Source organism: Acanthamoeba castellanii (assembly GCF_000313135.1).
Source record: "Acanthamoeba castellanii str. Neff unplaced genomic scaffold scf7180000084754, whole genome shotgun sequence".
In the NCBI taxonomy this organism is placed as follows: domain Eukaryota; phylum Discosea; order Longamoebia; family Acanthamoebidae; genus Acanthamoeba; species Acanthamoeba castellanii.
This window is the reverse complement of record NW_004457415.1, coordinates 116,867-134,320: the sequence shown is the minus strand read 5'-3', so window position 1 is coordinate 134,320 and position 17,454 is coordinate 116,867. Positions and strand designations below refer to the sequence as shown.

At 57.3% G+C, this 17,454-nt stretch overlaps 6 protein-coding genes across 6 annotated transcripts in view; 4 read left to right on the top strand and 2 right to left on the bottom strand.

Annotated features, from left to right (window-relative positions):
• Positions 1–39: 39 nt before the first annotated feature.
• On the bottom strand, positions 40–3,133 carry ACA1_203060 (uncharacterized protein; the record flags this gene model as incomplete). Its single annotated transcript, XM_004338267.1, has 10 exons — positions 40–190; positions 313–751; positions 840–945; positions 1,033–1,139; positions 1,220–1,405; positions 1,496–2,045; positions 2,117–2,223; positions 2,290–2,435; positions 2,555–2,740; positions 2,796–3,133. 10 exons carry the CDS (start codon positions 3,131–3,133, stop codon positions 40–42), a joined length of 2,316 nt encoding a protein of 771 aa, XP_004338315.1.
• Positions 3,134–3,483: 350 nt separating this feature from the next.
• ACA1_203050 (WD domain, Gbeta repeat, domain containing protein) lies at positions 3,484–5,243 on the top strand (the record flags this gene model as incomplete). Its single annotated transcript, XM_004338266.1, has 10 exons — positions 3,484–3,544; positions 3,642–3,704; positions 3,780–3,862; positions 3,943–4,032; positions 4,126–4,258; positions 4,362–4,464; positions 4,532–4,594; positions 4,844–4,995; positions 5,067–5,142; positions 5,216–5,243. 10 exons carry the CDS (start codon positions 3,484–3,486, stop codon positions 5,241–5,243), a joined length of 852 nt encoding a protein of 283 aa, XP_004338314.1.
• Positions 5,244–5,768: 525 nt separating this feature from the next.
• On the top strand, positions 5,769–7,506 carry ACA1_203040 (uncharacterized protein; the record flags this gene model as incomplete). Its single annotated transcript, XM_004338265.1, has 3 exons — positions 5,769–6,642; positions 6,716–7,130; positions 7,209–7,506. 3 exons carry the CDS (start codon positions 5,769–5,771, stop codon positions 7,504–7,506), a joined length of 1,587 nt encoding a protein of 528 aa, XP_004338313.1.
• A 376-nt stretch (positions 7,507–7,882) lies between these two features.
• On the top strand, positions 7,883–9,748 carry ACA1_203030 (Nacyl-phosphatidylethanolamine-hydrolyzing phospholipase D, putative; the record flags this gene model as incomplete). Its single annotated transcript, XM_004338264.1, has 9 exons — positions 7,883–8,015; positions 8,083–8,195; positions 8,238–8,313; positions 8,521–8,671; positions 8,761–9,066; positions 9,131–9,255; positions 9,334–9,395; positions 9,481–9,550; positions 9,636–9,748. 9 exons carry the CDS (start codon positions 7,883–7,885, stop codon positions 9,746–9,748), a joined length of 1,149 nt encoding a protein of 382 aa, XP_004338312.1.
• A 283-nt stretch (positions 9,749–10,031) lies between these two features.
• On the top strand, positions 10,032–12,201 carry ACA1_203020 (protein pns1, putative; the record flags this gene model as incomplete). Its single annotated transcript, XM_004338263.1, has 8 exons — positions 10,032–10,283; positions 10,364–10,528; positions 10,623–10,806; positions 10,892–11,041; positions 11,118–11,255; positions 11,331–11,738; positions 11,835–11,953; positions 12,037–12,201. 8 exons carry the CDS (start codon positions 10,032–10,034, stop codon positions 12,199–12,201), a joined length of 1,581 nt encoding a protein of 526 aa, XP_004338311.1.
• A 2,844-nt stretch (positions 12,202–15,045) lies between these two features.
• The window catches only part of ACA1_203010 (RhoGEF domain containing protein), a gene marked incomplete at both ends in the record, with an annotated part of 3,145 nt that continues 736 nt past the window's right edge, over positions 15,046–17,454 (bottom strand). Inside the window, 10 exons of the mRNA XM_004338262.1 lie at positions 15,046–15,212; positions 15,347–15,566; positions 15,692–15,895; positions 15,994–16,044; positions 16,141–16,245; positions 16,335–16,454; positions 16,500–16,678; positions 16,809–16,896; positions 16,974–17,136; positions 17,252–17,410. Of these exons, the coding sequence (XP_004338310.1) occupies positions 15,046–15,212; positions 15,347–15,566; positions 15,692–15,895; positions 15,994–16,044; positions 16,141–16,245; positions 16,335–16,454; positions 16,500–16,678; positions 16,809–16,896; positions 16,974–17,136; positions 17,252–17,410 (1,456 nt within the window). The remainder of the gene's footprint in view (positions 15,213–15,346; positions 15,567–15,691; positions 15,896–15,993; positions 16,045–16,140; positions 16,246–16,334; positions 16,455–16,499; positions 16,679–16,808; positions 16,897–16,973; positions 17,137–17,251; positions 17,411–17,454) is intronic.

The following is a 17,454-nucleotide window of genomic DNA, read 5'->3' as shown; positions in this document are numbered from 1 at the left end:
CAGTGAAGCTGCCCAGCTCCGTGGCCAACGTGCACGGTGCTAGCGGCACTGGCACATGTTGGGTGGGATGCCGGCCCAGGGACAGTCGCGGTGCGGGTCGATCTCGCCGAACAGGCTCTTGGCGGTCATGAAGATCGGCAGCTTGTTCTGCCACTCCGGTCGGTCGACCGCCTCGCCCAGCAGGATGTGCCTGTGGTGATGAACATCATGAACAATCAACGATCAGCACGAACGAGGTCGGCCGTACGACACATCATCACCAGAACCATCACCATCACCACCAGCGCCACCATGACGGAGAAGAGCACGAACCGAAGAGTGGCGTGGAAGTCGAAGCTGGTGACGAGCCTCTGCTGGTTGGCCAGCAGGTTGCGTTCGAGGTGCGGGTACTGCCGGAGGACCCAGTTGGGCGCGATCATGTGCAGCAGCGGGAGCGCGTTCTCTCGGACGGCGCTCTCGGCGTGCAGGGTCCACCAGAGCGACATGTGGTGGCCGTGGTCGGAGACCAGGAACACTACGGTCGAGTTGTAGTCGATGAGGTCGGCGTCGCGCAGGAACGAGGCCAGATCCGTGTCGACCAGGTTGATCACCTCGCCGGTCCCCTCGTGGCCCTCGATGAACGCGGCGATGCCGAAGCGGGGCACGTCGGCGTAGCTCCGCCAGAACTTGGCGAAGTAGTCCAGCACCCACTGGTGGACGTGCTTTCCGTACATGCACCGGGCCTTGAGTGCAAACGGGCCCACCCAGTTGCCTGCGATCGCCCACCACAAGCCCAGCACCAATGGGGTCAGCACACGAGAGGCCTCGGGCCGCCTTGGGTTGGGGGGGCGTGGGCGTACCGTGCGGATCGCCGACGGGGAGGTACTCGGGTAGACAGAACGGCGAAAGGAACTGGTGATCCCACGTTGTGTTGGTGTTGGCCAGCCGCGCCACCTTGTCCTCGCACTGGACCCGGTGAGATGTGACTTTATTGCGTCGTGCGTCGTGTGGGTGTGGGCCACCACGGCGAGAGAAAGACGAGTGCTGGCGTACCTCGTTGTCGGAGAGACCTGTGACATAGCCGTTGTCTCGGAAGTGATCCCATATGGCCCGGTACGATGTCTGCAGCAGATCTTTGACGACATGTCCCATGTACATGGCTGCAACGCACGACAGTGGCAGTTGTCAGCCTCGATGACGGTGGTGGAGAGTGTAAGAGAAGCCAGCCACACACACATACCACGCATGTTCAACTTGGTGATGGAGCCGATGGCGTGGTAGTTGAAGAACTGGAACACGGAGGAGACGTTGTTGTGCCACTTGCCCGCATAGATCTCCTCCAGGAAGGACACGGTCTCGGGCATCTTCCGGTGCAATTGGCGGCGCGACACGGCGTCCAGATAGACTACCATCACGTTCAACTTCTCTGTTGTGCGTCACGCAAAAAACGTGGTCAGTGTTTGGCTCACTCACAATCAACGACACCACACGACGATCAACGACCAACGACACGTACTGGGAAAGGTCTGGGCTTCTGGAACGAGGTCAGACGCCTGCGCCTGCTCGCTGCTGTGCTTGCATACGCGCTCGACCGCTGTTTCATTCCTCACATTCCGGAAGATGAGGTTCGACTCGCGGCCGCAGCTCACCAGGAGGGCCTCGGCGGCAAAGTCGAGTCGGCTGCGCAGGACGTCCAGCTCTCCGGCGTCCATGCCCGCCAACGTAGTCGCCATCGCCTCTGCCGCCGCACCGTTGTTGCTGCTGTCGCTGCTGTCGCGCAGGCGTTCGAGGTGGTGCAGGTTGACCGGGTGGCCCGGGTAGGTGAAGTTGAGCACGTTGCCCAGCATCCACCGCTGGAGGGCGATCTCGCCGATGCCCTTCTCGAGCCAGCTTAGCGCCTCCATGCGCGGCAGCAGGTACACGGTGCCCTGCGGCGCGCCGCGGAACGAGTACGGACCCGATCCAGGGCCGGCGGACGACATCAGCCGGGAGAGGAGGCCCGTTTCCGCCTTCGAACAGTCCACCGTCAGCACTTCGTTGCTTTCATCCAACCACGCGAACGTGTCCTGTCATCATGACGTGCATGATGGTGAGCGCCATGCTCTCTCTGCACAGTAGTAGTAGTAGGTGGACGCACCTGTGCGGGACAGGTCTGGGAGCCGGCCCAGAAGTTCATGAACCCGTTCGGCGGCACGTCTTCCCAGTTCCTCTCGGGCGGAGGGATACGACAGCCCATGACCGGTTCTGTGGGGGGGGGGAGTAAGGCCACGCTCGCCCGGGAACAAGATGGAAAGATGTTTGTGGGGGTACCGCCAGCGGTGGGCAGGGTAGCCTTCTCCATGCGCGAGTCGCCGAGACCGAGGGGCCACAGCGCGCGGCCGCGTTCGAAGCGGACGTGGCCGAAGAGCAGGATGGAGCAGGCCAGCCCGACCCACAACCACACGAAAGCACGTCGGCTGAGTCCACGCCAGCAGCATCTATCGATCCCGGGTTACATCATCATCTAAAAGCTTGAGTCGTGTGCAGAAGGCAGCAGGTTTGCAAAGAAATCAAAAAGAAATCAACGCAGCCGTACCGAACCGCGAGGGAGAGGACGAGGCAGGGGAGGAAGAAGATGAGGAACAGGAGTTGGTTGAAGCCTCCATGACGCTCGAGAGTGTTGCCCTGGTCGACGAGCAGGAGGCAGGTGAGCAGGATAGCCCCGTAGACCAGCACGCCCCAGCCGATGGCGCCCCGGCGGTGGCCCCGGCCGCCGGCATTCCTTCGCTGGGGAATGTCGAAGGAGGATGCAGAGAAGAAGACGAAGGAGCCAAGACAGGGGAGAAAGAGGAGGTGGGTGATGTGGATAGAGGGGAGTAGCGGCGTGCAGGAGCAGAGAATCTGGCGATGGTGTAGAGGAAGGAGAAGAGGAAGAGGAAGGAGGAGCCATCAGGCACGAAGCCAGGCGAGGCAGGTTTCGGTGGAGCTCTTCCAAGGATTCCTGTGGCTCGAGGCTCGTCCAGTACAGCAGCGCCGCCACGTCGAACCCCACCACCGCGATCAGTGCGTTCCACCACCGTTCGCAGTGCACATTGTTGCTGGTGTTGCTTGTTCCATTGCTCACACTCGACCGGCGCCGGCCATTGTTGGCGCTCAGCCATTCATTCCCCAGCATCGCTACGTGTTGTGTCTTGTTGTGTGGTTGGCTGGAATATTGGTTTGTGAGTGACTACCCGATCTCACTGTTGCCAGCAGCCCACGCTCCCGCAGTCGGGCGCATCACTCGTTTTAGAGACCGTGATGGTGGTGCATCATCTCTGGCTTGGTTGTGGTGTAGTTTTCGGCTCAGCCACTCCCGCGCCGAGCTTGGGCGAAGAGGTCGGCGTGTTCTCTGCCATCACTCGCGGTCTCTTTCGGCTGGGGCTTGCTCGAAATTTCATGTCCGCAAGCATGGAATGCAACTTTTTTGAGTTATTCACATTCCTTGCGTGAAGGCGCCAAAACACAACAATCGAAGAAGAACAGATGGCGGAGGCAGGACGGGCAGGACCACAGCGCACCGTGCGGCAGCGTGCTACACTCACTGGTTTGTTAGACTCTTCAAATAATCTTGATTTATCACTTCTTACACTCAATTCATCTCAATTCATCTCGTTTGGAATTCTTGTGCTCCTTCTTTTCAGGGCACACGCAAGCCGTGACGGCAGTCCGCTTCTCGCCGGACGCGAAGTACTTTGCCTCCGCGTGTACGCGCTGACCTCAGTTCTTATGATTGATTTTTTGTATTTTATTTAAATCGTTTTAAATATGTGGCGCCGCAGCGGGCGATAAGACGGTCAAGGTGTGGCGCCTCTCGGACGGAGCGCTAGAGATCACGCTTGGTGGGGAGAACGGTCACACTGGGGTGCGTGCACCCAGCTCGGTTTTCACTGGGGCACTGACGAGCGTGTATGCGTTCCGCTAACAACCGCCACCGCACGCCAGGGTATCTCCGACGTGGCGTGGTCGCACGACTCGGCGCTGCTCGCGTCATGTTCTGATGACCGCACCACGAAAGTGTGGGACCGCGCCACGGTACAATGACCTGAACATGTCATGTTGATTTGCGGCCGTCGTACGGCCCGTTGTGATCACGTACCGACAATCTTGTTTCATCTTCGTCCCCAGGGCACGCTGAAGCACAACCTCTCGGGCCACTCCAACTTTGTGGTGTCAGTGGACTTCCACCCGAAGACCTACGAACTGGCGTCCGGTTCCTACGACACCAAGCTTTTCTTGTGGGACGTTGCTGGCGAAAAGGGTAAGATCGATACTATTCCACACGACGCGACACACGCATGAGAGAAGGTTGGCGAGAGCCTGGCTAAGGTGATTATGTTGCACTCATCTTGTGATGCTACTAGGCCGGTTGCGCAAAATCATGGTGAAACACACGGCACCTGTGGCGACCGTCCGATATAGCAAAGACGGCAAGTATCTTCTCTCCACATCGTACGACGGGTCATGGTACGTTGCCGATCATTCGTCTGTTGGTTCAGAAGCTGCACCGACTTACCCTTATGGACGATCACAGCCAAGTGTGGAATGCAGTCTCGGGCGACCTCGTCAAGACGATCTCGCAAAGCCTCGTGCCGATGTACACCTTTCCTCCGCCCTCTGCTGCCCATGTTTGATTGCAAACTGATGTTGATTGCCAACAGTACATGCGGCTCGTGGAGCGGTATCGGCAGCAAATGGGCGCTCACCAACAGTCTTAACTCGACGATTCAATTATGGGCACTTGAGCTGGAAGATGATGCCAAACCTGCGCGCTGCGTCAGGTATGCCTATCGGCCGTTGACCTAGCCTAGTGATGTGACTCTCATTTATGATTCCAAACGTGCAGAACGTACAAAGCGCACAGGAACGCCAAGTACGCGCTCTTTTCCATCGCGTTGCCCGGAGCCAAGATGGTGGTGAGCGTCTCCGAAGATGGCTGGCTCTACTGCTGGGATCTTCAGTCCTCCACTCTCCTGCACAAAGTCAAAGCTCACGATGGTACGTGCAGCTACCTTGTTCCAGAGCGGCGTTACTACAAGAAGGTCGCTGATCACCTTCCAAACAACCAGGCGTTGCGTTGGGTATGGACGCTCAGGGCACCACATTGATCACATCAGGTCTTACAGACAATAGCATCAAGATCTGGTACTCTTTCTGCTTCTCCCGCGCGCATGCCTGCAACTCTCAGTTCGACCTTACGGAGTCTCACCCAACGCAGGGATCTGGTCACCACGCCCGCCAGCTGATGTATGTCGATCTATCGGTCTACATAAAATTCATGTTGCCCTTCTGAGCCCAAGAGCCCAACATTAACCGTACACCGTAATGGTTCCTCGGTGCAACGGGGCAGGATTGTGAAATATGCCCAGTGTTTTCGCGCAATCGCGTTTTGCATTCCTCAATATCTGTCTGTAACTAGGCGTACTTTTGCCACTTCTTTTCGCCCGCGTGTCCGAGGAATCTATTCTATTCTTCTTGGCTGAGACATCCGGACGAGACAATCATCTTCCCCATCTTCCTCATCCACGAACCCTGACTTCCCCACGTCATGGGTACTTGAAGCTTCTATTTTGGGCGGCCTTTCTTCTGTCGTCTTTTCTAAAAGATGCATCTTCTCTAGACATTCACATTCGTTTCATTCGTTAACGAATTATTCCTCCCTCCCCCCAGCATCCCTTGCTGAATTACGTAGTTACGGCGGTGGCGCAGCCCATCCTGGCCATCTCTCGTACGAGAACCAGTATGCGACTTCGTTCAACGGCTTCGACCCCATGGCCGCTTCCCATATGCTGCCCCCGAGCGGCAATCAGCTCGACTTCCTCTTCTACGCCGATCAGCTGCTGAACACCTTCGCCACGACGAAGAACAGCAACGGCGACGTGGTGCTGAGTGGCAAGACTCGCGACCTGATGGAATTCCTCCCTAATGACACGGAGAGCCTTCCTGGCGTTCCAGCTTCGTTCCCCCATTCCGACTTCCTGCCTCCTGCTCATTCCCTCCCATTCAGCGCTTCCCAATTCATGTCCAACTACGGCCATTCGGACGCCCAATCAGAGGACATGTGGGGTCTCTCCTCGGCCCACCACCCCTCCAAGACCTCCCAGCACACTTCGTCGCAGCTCCCTTACCAGGGCTACTCGAGTACTCAGCATCGCCACCAGCTGCCCGCGATCGTCAAGCAGCAGGAGTGGAGGCTGTGCGTCAAGGCGCCTACTCTGGGAACCTTCTACCTCTTCACCGATCCTGAGAAGACGGTGGCCGAGATGATTCCCGACATCGAGTCCAAGATCCTGGAGCTCTACCATGTCTTCGTCAGCGTTCACCTGCTCCAGAACGACCACGGCATCGACCTTCCGTTCTCCTGCACCATCTCGTCGGTTCTCGAGGATCGCGCCCTCATCTGCGTTCAGTACATGCGCGCCGCCGACGCTACGGCTGGATCAACGCTTGGTGGTTGTCATCAGCAGCAGCAAAACTACCACCAGCACTCGCTCTCCAGCCACTCGGCGACCGAGGAGGCCTCTCCCTCGGCCAGGTCGCCTCACAGCAGCCCGCACTCGTCCCACACCCACTCGCCCGCCTCGGTCGCTTCCCCTTGCTCGCCCGCGTCTTCCGCCCAGTCCGCCCCGCACTCGCCCTTCCTTCGTACGTTTCCTTCTCTCTCGCCGCCTTTGTCTCTTGTTGCGCTACTGTAGTTCTGATGGTCTCGACTATTTAGATGGCAACTCGCCGCAACATTCGTCGACGGGCAGCGCACCCACAAGCCCCAGCTCGCCTAGTGAGAGTCAGCCGGACACAGGCATGCGGTTCAGGGAGCCGCCGCCGTCCAAGGTGCTGCAGAACAAGGAGTTCAGCTTCACTGTCTCTGTCAAGAACTTGAAGAACATCTTCACCGCGTTCAACAATCCGCTCGCCTACGCCGGTCACCAGGTGGGCAATGACGCCGACTCGGGCGCCTACTGCGCTCCCGCCGCGTCCACCACACGCAACCCGTGGGGCGCCCCCGTTCCGATGCCCATGGATGACGGCGAAGAGGAGGGCGGTAGCAGCTTCAGCAACTTCGAGATCCCCATCGACGTCGTGGTCGAGGAGGAGGGCGGCGGCATTCTTCACCCTCGCGATTACAGGATCAGGTACTGCTTCCCTTCTTCTTCCTCTTCAACGATCTCTCGAATCCGCTTCTAAGCCCTCTCGCTCTTTCCGTGCTTCAGGTGTTCGGTTCTCGACAAGCAAGAAGGGCTCTACGTCTTCTTCGTCAAGCTGAAAAAGAATTCGCACTACGGACGCACGCGCTTCATCATCAAGATCAGGAGGAAGCAACCGACGAAGCAAGAGCGCAATCTCGAGTACCTCGAAACGGCGCTTCTCCACAACAGCAACAAGGACGGACAGCTGAGGCTCGGCAACGACCAAGGCGCGAGAGGGGACCTGCTGGTGTCGCATCCAATCGTGGTCATCTCCAAGGAAAGAAAGACCAAGCGCAAGCGCGGTAAGCCCGAACAAAACTAGAGGCCTCGATCAAGAGGCTTTCGGCGATGGCAGGAACAACAACTACAACGAACGATACACCAGCAGGTCCCCGCAACTCGGCGTCATCATCAACATCTTCTCTTCGACGAAGCAATCAACCCCGTTCACCACGTCTTCCGGGTTCCCGCCGTCCACCACCACCACACCACTCCACGCTCAATTGGACCCGCTCTCGGTCTTTGGCGCGGAAGACGTGGCCCACAACACCCTCAACTCAACTCTTGCACACTTCTTGTATCATCACCTTTCAGTCATCATCAACATGAGCACTCTCTTCTCAGCGACGCTTACATTTAGTGCTCCTCCTTTCCCCCCCGCGCCGCCAAGTTCTTTTTATTTCCACAAACACATAAAGATGGAGAAAGATGACCAGGCCACCTCGAGGTCCGCCACGGCGAGCATCGATGAGCAAACGCTGGCGCAACTGCAGCAGGACAAGGCCCACCATGCTCCCAACGGCACCTTCCTCAACCCCTGGTCCACTTTCGGTAGGTTCGGCCCCCCCCTTCTTCATTATTCTTATCGGACTAGAGATTAAACTACGTTGGTGCGCAGTTGCGCGCAACCCCAAGGACTTTCTCAAGTTTGTGAGCGGCAATGGCGAGTCATTCCCGGACGCCGAGCTCCTCCGCAAGGTCAAGGCTTCCCTCGCCGCATTGCTTAGAGTGGTGGGCATCAGTGATGATTGACATTTGGGGCTGTACCTTCAGACCTACCCGATCGCTGCGGTGGTGCCGGAGGCCATCGCGACTCCTGCTCCCGGTAGCCTGCAGGCCACTTGGATTGGTACTCGTGCCAGCTTTGTTTGTTGGCGGCAGACCGCATTTCATCTCATGCGGGCGAGGTACCTATCGGTGATCAGGTCACGCCACACTTCTACTACAGATGGATGGCTACAACGTGCTCACTGATCCAGGTGCTCACCACCATCACTACGCGCGTGTGTGGGGCACAATGCGTGCTTTTGCTGATGCTAACCCTTGCACACTGCAGTGTGGTCCGACCTGTTGAGCCCGCCTTGGCTGAGCATGCTGGGCATTCCTCGCTTCACGCCACCCCCGATGACCATCGACGAGCTTCCCGCCATCGACGTCGTCGTCCTTTCGCACAACCACTACGACCACTGCGACGCTGACGCGCTACGGTATGACCCCCCCGCATGTGATGGACCCATACAACACGCTGCTCATTCACATTCCTCGTGCGTGTGTCGCGTGCTTGCATCATCAACAGACGACTGGCGTCCCTGCCCACGCCGCCGCTGTTTATTGTGCCGCTGGGACTGGGCGAGTGGCTCAGGGCGAACAACGGCACCGAGGACGATCCGTCCACGGTGATCGAGCTCGATTGGTGGGAGGACCACGTCCTACCGAGCAAGTGGCCCGCCCCCGAGCGCAGCGGCGACTGCGACGATGACGAAGCGGAAGAAACTGAGCGCGAGGAAGCCGAGCCGCAGCGCCAGCCGGGACTGCGCATCATCGCCACGCCCTGCCAGCACTGGAGCAATCGCGGGCTCTTCGACAAATGCAAGTCGTTGTGGTTCGTTAATCTCACTATCCCCCTTCAATGGCCCTTTCTAGTGGCTGAGCCCCCCCGGGTGCAGGTGCAGCTTCGCTCTGCTGGGCCAAACGCAGAGGGTCTTCTTCGCAGGTGACACGGGCTACTGTCCCGTCTTTGAGCAGATCGGCGCCCTGCTCGGTCCGTTCGACTTGGCCGCCCTCCCCATCGGTATGCGTGCAGCTCGCGCCCAGTTGGTGGTCTTGTTCGGCACAAACGGCCAAATGAGAGATCTAATGATGTGCGCAGGTGCCTACGAGCCCCGAGAGACGCACAAGTCTGTCCACATCAACCCGGCGGAGGCGGTCCAGGTACTATTCGCCATTGCTCATATGTGTGACGACAGCGTTTGTAACGCGCACGCCACCGCACACAATCATCATCGCACACGCACAGATTCACGTGGATGTGAGGGCACAGCTCAGCATCGGCATCCACTTTGGCACGTTTGGCGGACGCCTCTTTGGTACGCTACGCACGCTGCCTCTTCCTTCTCAGGCCGATCCTGACCCTGGGCCGGGTTGATGGTGGTTGGTGGTGATGTGCCACAGGGTACCGCCCCATCTTGCGGCCGGTGCAAGATCTGGCCGTGGAGCTGGAACGGCGCGGCATCGACCCGGCGCACTTTGTCACCCTCGCCCACGGGCGCACACTGGCCTTGTGAAAACAACCACCACCTCCCGCACGTGCGACACCGAACATGAGAACAACCAAACTGGGCACAGAAGAAGAAGCTTCTTCATGAAGAGGCATGGGCGAATGCGAGACGTGGATCATCGGTGGAAGGTTCCCGATCGTCGTGTTCCCTGAACCCGATAGGGTTTCCCGCGCGTTTTCGTCGGCTCATTCTCGCATACCAGAGGCTTCGCGCGAACGCGAGCGTCGCACCAATTGCAAAAACAAATCACAACCACATCGGCCATCGCTACACGACATCACGAGAAAAGATGGCCACTTACGGCACGGAACAGGGGGGCTACTATGGAGGAGGAGGTGGAGGAGGCTTGCAGCCACCTGCTGGAGGGAATCCCTACGCGTACCAGCCGCAGCCCACAACGTCCTACCCACCTCCCCAGGGCCAATATCCGCCACCGCAGGGCCAGTACCTGCCCGATCAGCAGTGGGCTCCCTCCTCGCCGCCCCCGAAGGAATTCGGTGCGCCCGGTGGAGGAGAGTACTACGAGGAATCGCCTCTCCAGGTACGGTTCTCTGGATATTGCTGTGATTTGGCATTGATGAATAATGAAATCATAAGCTGACGTACTTTCTTTTAAAGCAGCCAGCAGAAAAGTTCCAGCCTGCGAGCGGCTACCGTGATTTCGCGTTCTACATCGCCTTCGTCGTCCATCTCTTGGCGGCTGGTGCCATCTTTGGCATTGGCTGGTTCACCTTCGCGAGTGGCAAGGGTGCCGACAACAGCGAAGGAAAGATCATCAACGAAGATGTGCGTAGCCTTGCGGCTCTAGCCCGTCTTCTTTACCAGCCTTTACGCTTGGTGCCCCGGTTTCTCACGCCTCGCTGTGCGATGGTTTGTACAGGACCTCGACAAGACGACCACTTTCCACATTTTCCTCACAGCTGCCGTCTGCGCAGCCGTCGCTGCGCTTTCGGCCGGCCTGTGGTTGGTGATGTTCAAGTACTTTGCCAGACAGTTGATCTACCTCTCGATCGGCTTCTCTGTACTCTTCACCGCCGCCATCGCCGTCTTCTCCTTCATCTATGGTGCGAGATCATCTTCGTCTCACGTGTTCGTTCTTTCGTTCACTCTTCTCACATTTAACGACACACGCACACGCACACCACACAGGCAACATCTGGGCCGGCGTCATCTTCGCCATCTTCGCGGTGATCTCGGCTCTGTTCTTCTGGCTGTGGAGGAGCCGCATCCCGTTCGCCGTGGAGATGCTCAAGACCGTCTCCGTGCTCGTGCAGAACTATCCCGGCACCACCACCGTCGGTACATATTTAGAACGCGTTTCCCTATTCAGCCAAACAACTCTTCTTCGTTCTCACCCTCTTCTTTTTCTTTCCAGCCTTTGCTTCGCTGATTTTGCAGTTCGGTTGGTTCGTGTTCTGGAGCGTCGCCATCTTCCTCGTCCAGCAGTACACTCCCGTGCTGGCCTACGTCCTCAGCATCTACCTCCTCTTCTCCTTCTACTGGGTCTCGCAGGGTACTCACCGCACCCTCCATCTTACGGACTCACTCGCGCGCTGCCTGCTGATTTGGTTGGTGTCGACTATGGCAGTGATCAAGAACGTGGTGCACGTCACGGCGGCTGGTGTGTTTGCGTCGTGGTACTTCCTGCACGGCACGGTGGGCGTGCCGCCCAACCCCACGCTCGGCTCGTTCAAGCGCGCCACCACCACCTCGTTCGGCTCCATCTGCTTCGGCTCCCTCATCGTTGCTCTGCTGCGCACGCTTCGCATGATCTTCCGGTCGTTCAGGCAGAACAGTGACAACATCGCCATCGTCATTCTGGCCTTCATCGGCGAGTGCATCGTCGCCTGCCTCGACCAGCTGCTCGAGTACTTCAACCAGTACGCCTACGCACAGATCGCGATCTACGGCAAGTCCTACTGCCGCGCGGCCAAGGACACCTGGCACCTGGTCCACAGCCACGGCATCCAGGCCATCATCAACGACAACATCATCGGTACTTCACACACACACCGCTTGCTCTCTTCATGCGGCGTGTGGTGTTGTTGTCAATTGTCAACTAACCTCCGACCCTTGCTTCGCGACCTCGCAGGGAGCGTTCTTTCTATGGCCTGCCTTGCGTCGGCCGTGGTCACCGGCGTGCTCGGTGGCGCAATGATCTACGCGCTCGAGGACGACTACTACATTCCTGTCGGTATCATCTGCGGACTGGTGCGTCCTCTTCCTCTTCCTCCTCCTCTTCACCATCACCATCACCATAACTCACGTTTTCCCCCCCCCCTCACAACACACAGATCGGCTTCGTGATGGTGATGCAAGTGTTGGAGATCGTGGAGAGCGCGGTGACGACCATCTTCGTGTGCTTCGCCGAGGAGCCCGAGGCCCTGCAGAGGAACAGCCCCGAGCTCTACCACAAGTTCCAGACCACCTACGGCAACATCTGCGACTTCCTTGTCTAGAGAGGAAGGCCCCACCAAATGGGAGTCGTCGTCTTGAGGCGAGCGACGCCTTGTTTTTGTTTGTTCATAATTTTTGCTTCTTTACTCAAAGGCTGGCGAGGTGGTCGAGCCACGACGTTGCGGTCCTAGACGCGGGGCTGTGGTCGCCAGAGCTGCTGGCCCAGCTGGAGGGCCTCCGTCTGCCATCTGCGACAGAGTCACGCGCGCCTATTGGTTGTTCACACAAGTGCCCGGGCACGGGCTGGTGACGGAGGTGGGCCACGGCGCGTGGTATGTCGAGCCACCGCAGCAGCTGCAGAATGTTGGACGCAAACGCCGGGTAGTTGGCGCCCTACTTATGGCATCCGTGTAACTGTTACAGTGGTGTGTCCTGTTGACGCCCAACCACAACAATCACCACAACAACGATGATGACGACAAACATCAGCACCTGGTCGAGGCGTGTGAGGGGGCAGCAGTGGGGGCGCACCTGACGTAGGGCAACAGAATGCTGGGGATTCCACAGAGAGACTGAAGAGGTTTCTCCTGCTGGAGGAAGGCATCAGACATGAGCAGGTGGCTGTCTCTAGTGTGCAGGTTGTTATTCTTGGAGTGGCTTCCTCCTCATCATCCTCAGCTGGTCAGTGTGGTGCTACACTACACACACACTCTGTGCAAACAAAAATGAGAGAAAATACCATCATCCTCTTCATCATCCTTGTCATCATTGTCATCATCACCATCATTCCTTAACATAACACACCTTTGCAATAAAAGGGTATGGACACAATACCTTTTCAATTCACACCTTAGCTAATTTTCTTGACACCCCCACCCCACCATACCCTGCTGTGACCTCCTCTCCTCACTCCATACACTCACTTCCCTTTCCATCATCACCCTCCCTCCTACTACAACTACAACTATTACTACTTCTGCTGCTGCTTCACCACTCAATGCACACACATACACATTAAACACCAGGCTGGGAACACCCTGATCTCATCCACTGTGACCAGGGCTCCATTCACCAAGGCTGGTCTCACAGTGTCACCCCAGGTGATTGTTGGTGCAGTAGGCAGCACAAAGGAAGTGTTGGGCTGTGGTGAAGGCAATAGCTAGGGGATTGACAGCAGCAGTAGCCTGATGGCAGTAGTGGTAGGCTGTGGAGGTGGTCACATATGGTGCTGGGTTGGCATCAATTTCTGCAGGGAGACATGAAGGTTAGGGGTGGACCCAGCTCCAACAAGGGGCACACCTGTACATGCCTACAAGCAAAGAGGAAAACAAATTCTGCACACCAAGTTACCTTCATGCATCAGCTTCAGCTTCATATCATCCTTGTAGGCACCACCACAGGACCTCCATCACCAGGTATTGCAGTCTGTGTTTTCAAGTCAGTTGCCATTGGATGGTGAGGCACCTCCCTTTGGAAGAAACACCTTCCACCTTGATCATCTAGACCTCAGGGTGGCTTCTGAACATCTTGTTGGCCATCTCACCTCCTCCTCTCCCTACCAAACAGGAATTATTCACCAGGTCACTCATCCAGCCTCCCTTGAGGATCCAACTTGCCACTTCCATTGTTTCTGCCCACTCCATGAGGCACTCACATCCCTTGCTCCATCTCATTGGCCATTGATTTGTTGCATATACCAAAGCCTGTCTCCTCCCTCTTCTTCCTCTTCTTCCTCTTCCTCCTCCTTCTCTTCTGTTTCTTTCTTTTCAGTTCCCTTCTCACTCCTCCTGATTCTTGTTTGCCAGCCAGTAATCTTTTTCTGACTTGGACCACACAGTGACTGTGTCATGTGCACCAAGGAACTTGTTCATGTCTCAGTCATGTGTGTCATGTGTGTGTGCTGCACTGTGCTGTGCTCCATGGAAACAGAAGCTGCAGTGTGCATTCAGATCAGGTGTTGGACCACTTCTGTAGTTCAAACAGTGGGCTGATGATGTTCTGATGCAGGAAGGTAGCCCTGGCCTCCTTGTCTGGATGCTCCATCTTGTCCACCTTGTCAAGGAACAGGCAAAGTTTGTGCCATGGCACCAGTCAAGCAGTGTGTTCACTATCTTCAGCTCTTCCTCCTTGCTGTGCAACTCTGAAGACAACTCCACTCTCAATTGGTGTTCAAGGGAGTAATGCATGCTAAAGTGGGATAGCATGTTGTGCCAAAAACTGTGCTGGAATAAGGCAAGATGACTGTGGAATCCAGTGAAAAACTGCTCGAAAATTCATTTTGTCCTGCTGGGGGGGGGTATGGGGAGGAAAGATGACCAGGACGCTTGGCGCGCGACCTCCTTGGTCCTGGTTCGCACCACAACACACACGACACGACCAACGGCACGACACGCACGGCACAACACACACAACACACATGACCGGTTATGCCAGGGAAAGGTGGGGTGTGAGGTGTGGGGGTCCTTGAGAAAGACGCGACAGGTCGAAGTTCCGCATCTCCGGCGGTTGGCCCTCCTTGGAGACACTTCACCGGTATCCAAGGATACACAGGCATTAGCAGAATGTGGTTCAGCCTCTAGACCAATCGACATTCACTTCTGAATCTCGATTTTTGATTTCGCGCCACAGGATTGGTGCAGAAGCCTGAACCACATTCTGCTCATACCAATGGCCCGGTGAAGTGAACAGGTCCAGCACCTGCTAACGTTGCTCTTCGACTCCAGTTCGGCCGTGAGCAGCGGCAGGCACACACTCCCCGCAACCGACGGAGATGGCGCGAGCCAGCAATGAATGTGGAATGTCCCAGAATAAACCTTCTTTTGGTTGTGCAACTTCAACTTTTGGTGTCGATTGCACATCGCGATGGCACGAGGCGCTGGTTGAAAGGGGGACCACGTGGCTGGCGCTCAGGAGGGCAGGTTCTGTGTGGTGCGGGGCTGGGCGAGGAGGTAGGTGGCGCGTTCGATGGCGATGACCCACGCCATCTTGTCCTCCATACTTCGCGCCTCCAGCAGCAACGACTGCTCCGGTCTCTTCCGGCTCCGCAGCAGGAAGCACCGCTCGCCCTCCTCGCCTGTTCCCCACAACGCTCCGGTCAGAGAGCTGACTCGACCATTGTGTGCGGTGTGCGCGTGCGCGTGTGCGTGTGCGTGTGCGTGTGCGTGTGCGTGTGCGTGTGCGTGTGCGTGTGCGGGTGAAGGCACGCACCGGGTACGGGCGGGTTGTGGTCGAGCTGGACGCTGGCGAGGAAGACGAGCACCTTGAGGTGGTACTTGTTCTCCGATCGGAGGTGCTTGGTGACGACCAGGAGGTCGTTGAACAGGAAGACCTGCCGCACCTTCCGCTGGTTGCGGCGCATGACCCGCGACCCGTCGAGCATCAGTAGCGACCCCGCGCCCTGGAATACTCGCGATGGCACCACCAGATTCTGCAGCGTCATCCGGCCGAGGCAGTCAGTCAGTTTGACATCACACACACACAACACAACACAACCGCACATACTGCACACGCCGCACACACTGCACACAGGATTGATAGTTTGGGCAGACGTACAGGAATTTGAGGCTGAAGGAGCTCGTGAAGGCGAAGGATGGCCTGGTAGCGCTCGTAGTTGCGCTGCGTCTGGTTGGCCGACTCGGTGAATCGCTTCATGACGTCGAGCGCCTGGCACAGGTCGGCGTAGTCGATGTGCGTCGTTGGCGTGTGAGCAACCAGCGCATCGAGGAGCAGGATATATCGCGGGATCCGTTGCACCGGCTGTTGCATAAGCATATATTAGTATAATGCATCATATAGAGTTATGTAAAAAATATGTGTATAGAAATTAAGATATGTGTAATATGTTGTTACGGTACCATGATGAGGATGGAGGGCAGATCTGTGTGGACAAAGTCTTCCGCGCAGGCCTGGACAACAAACACGGAGCGTTGTGTGGGTAATTAACGAGGAGAGAGAAGAAAAGAAGGCGCGACGATTGGACTGTTCTGTTGGAGGTACGGTACCTCCAGGAACTGCTGGAAAGACGAACTTTGGAGAGCGTGCTTGAAGGCTGTGAGGGAGGCGTTGTACTGGATCATGTAGCGGTTGTACACCTTGAAATAGGGTTGCTGAGTGCGCGTGTATGTGCGTGCGTGTGTGCGAGATCAGAAAGTGAGTGACTCGGAGCGGTAAAACGCTTGCGAATGGGCGGTGGTACGATTTCGGTGAAGACATGTGCCAGGGTCTGGTCCACGTGCCAGTGCTCGAGCTGCTGTCGCAGCTTGCCCTCGAGCACCGTCGCGTAGAGCAGAATGGTCTCAGTCTCCGAGAAGATTGTCTGTGCGCAATTAAGAGGCGCCATTGGGAAATGGTGGTCAATCACTTCAATCCTAGCCAAGGGCTGGAGCGGAAAGGCGGAGTGTGCCTTGATCTCGAGCGCACTAAGGATGGGCTTTGGCTGGTGGGACTCCAGTCGCTTTCTGATCTGGGTGCACTGCTGGAGGGCCTTGATGTAGGTCTGCTCCGTGGTCCACAGCTCGAGTGCTATCCGATGTCGCTTCCCTGGCGATACCGTCACACGTGTTAGCATAGTGTTCTATTAAAATTATATATAAATGATATAAAGAGATTAAAATATATTTAAATATATATTGTCACTAAATAGAGAAATGTATGTGGAAGGCGGGCGTACTGTGCCGAGGATAGACTCGCATCGCTTGTCGGCGGCGAATGCACGACTGCGCGAGCACCAACGATCGCTCGTGCTCCAGCCAGAAGGCCTGTGTAGTACGTACAACAGCTCAGGATGGGCGCCCATCGTGCGGTGGCGCGTGTAGGGTCAGGCGCTCGAGCATACCTGGTCTTCGGGCGTCAGGGCGTAGTCGCCGAGCGTGGTGCTGGTAGAGGTGACGGACAGCGGACGGCGCGAGCTGCTGTCCGGCGGAGGAGGCCGGGCTTTTTTCACTCGCGCCGACCCCTCGAACTGTCGCGGTAGCCCCGGGAACGCTGCCGCAATCTCTCTGGAGAGCCGATCGATGAATGCTCAGAGTTCGCGGCATTGGCGTGCGTGTGCGTGTGCGTGTGCGGCGGTGCGTGTGCGTGTGCGGCGGGTGCGTGTCAGGCAGGCGTGGATACGCGTTTGGCGAATCAGGCTTGGCCTGGGCAAAGCCGAGTGTGTCGGATCTGTTGCCCAGCAGCTCCACGCTGTGCGACAGCAGACCCGCGGGAAGGAGGGCCACCTTGCTCCACAGCGCCGTGTTGCTGTGCTCCTGTTCTCCTCGCTCTTGCTTCCCTCTGGACCCGCACCACAGCACAGGGCACACCCGCACCCGCACCCG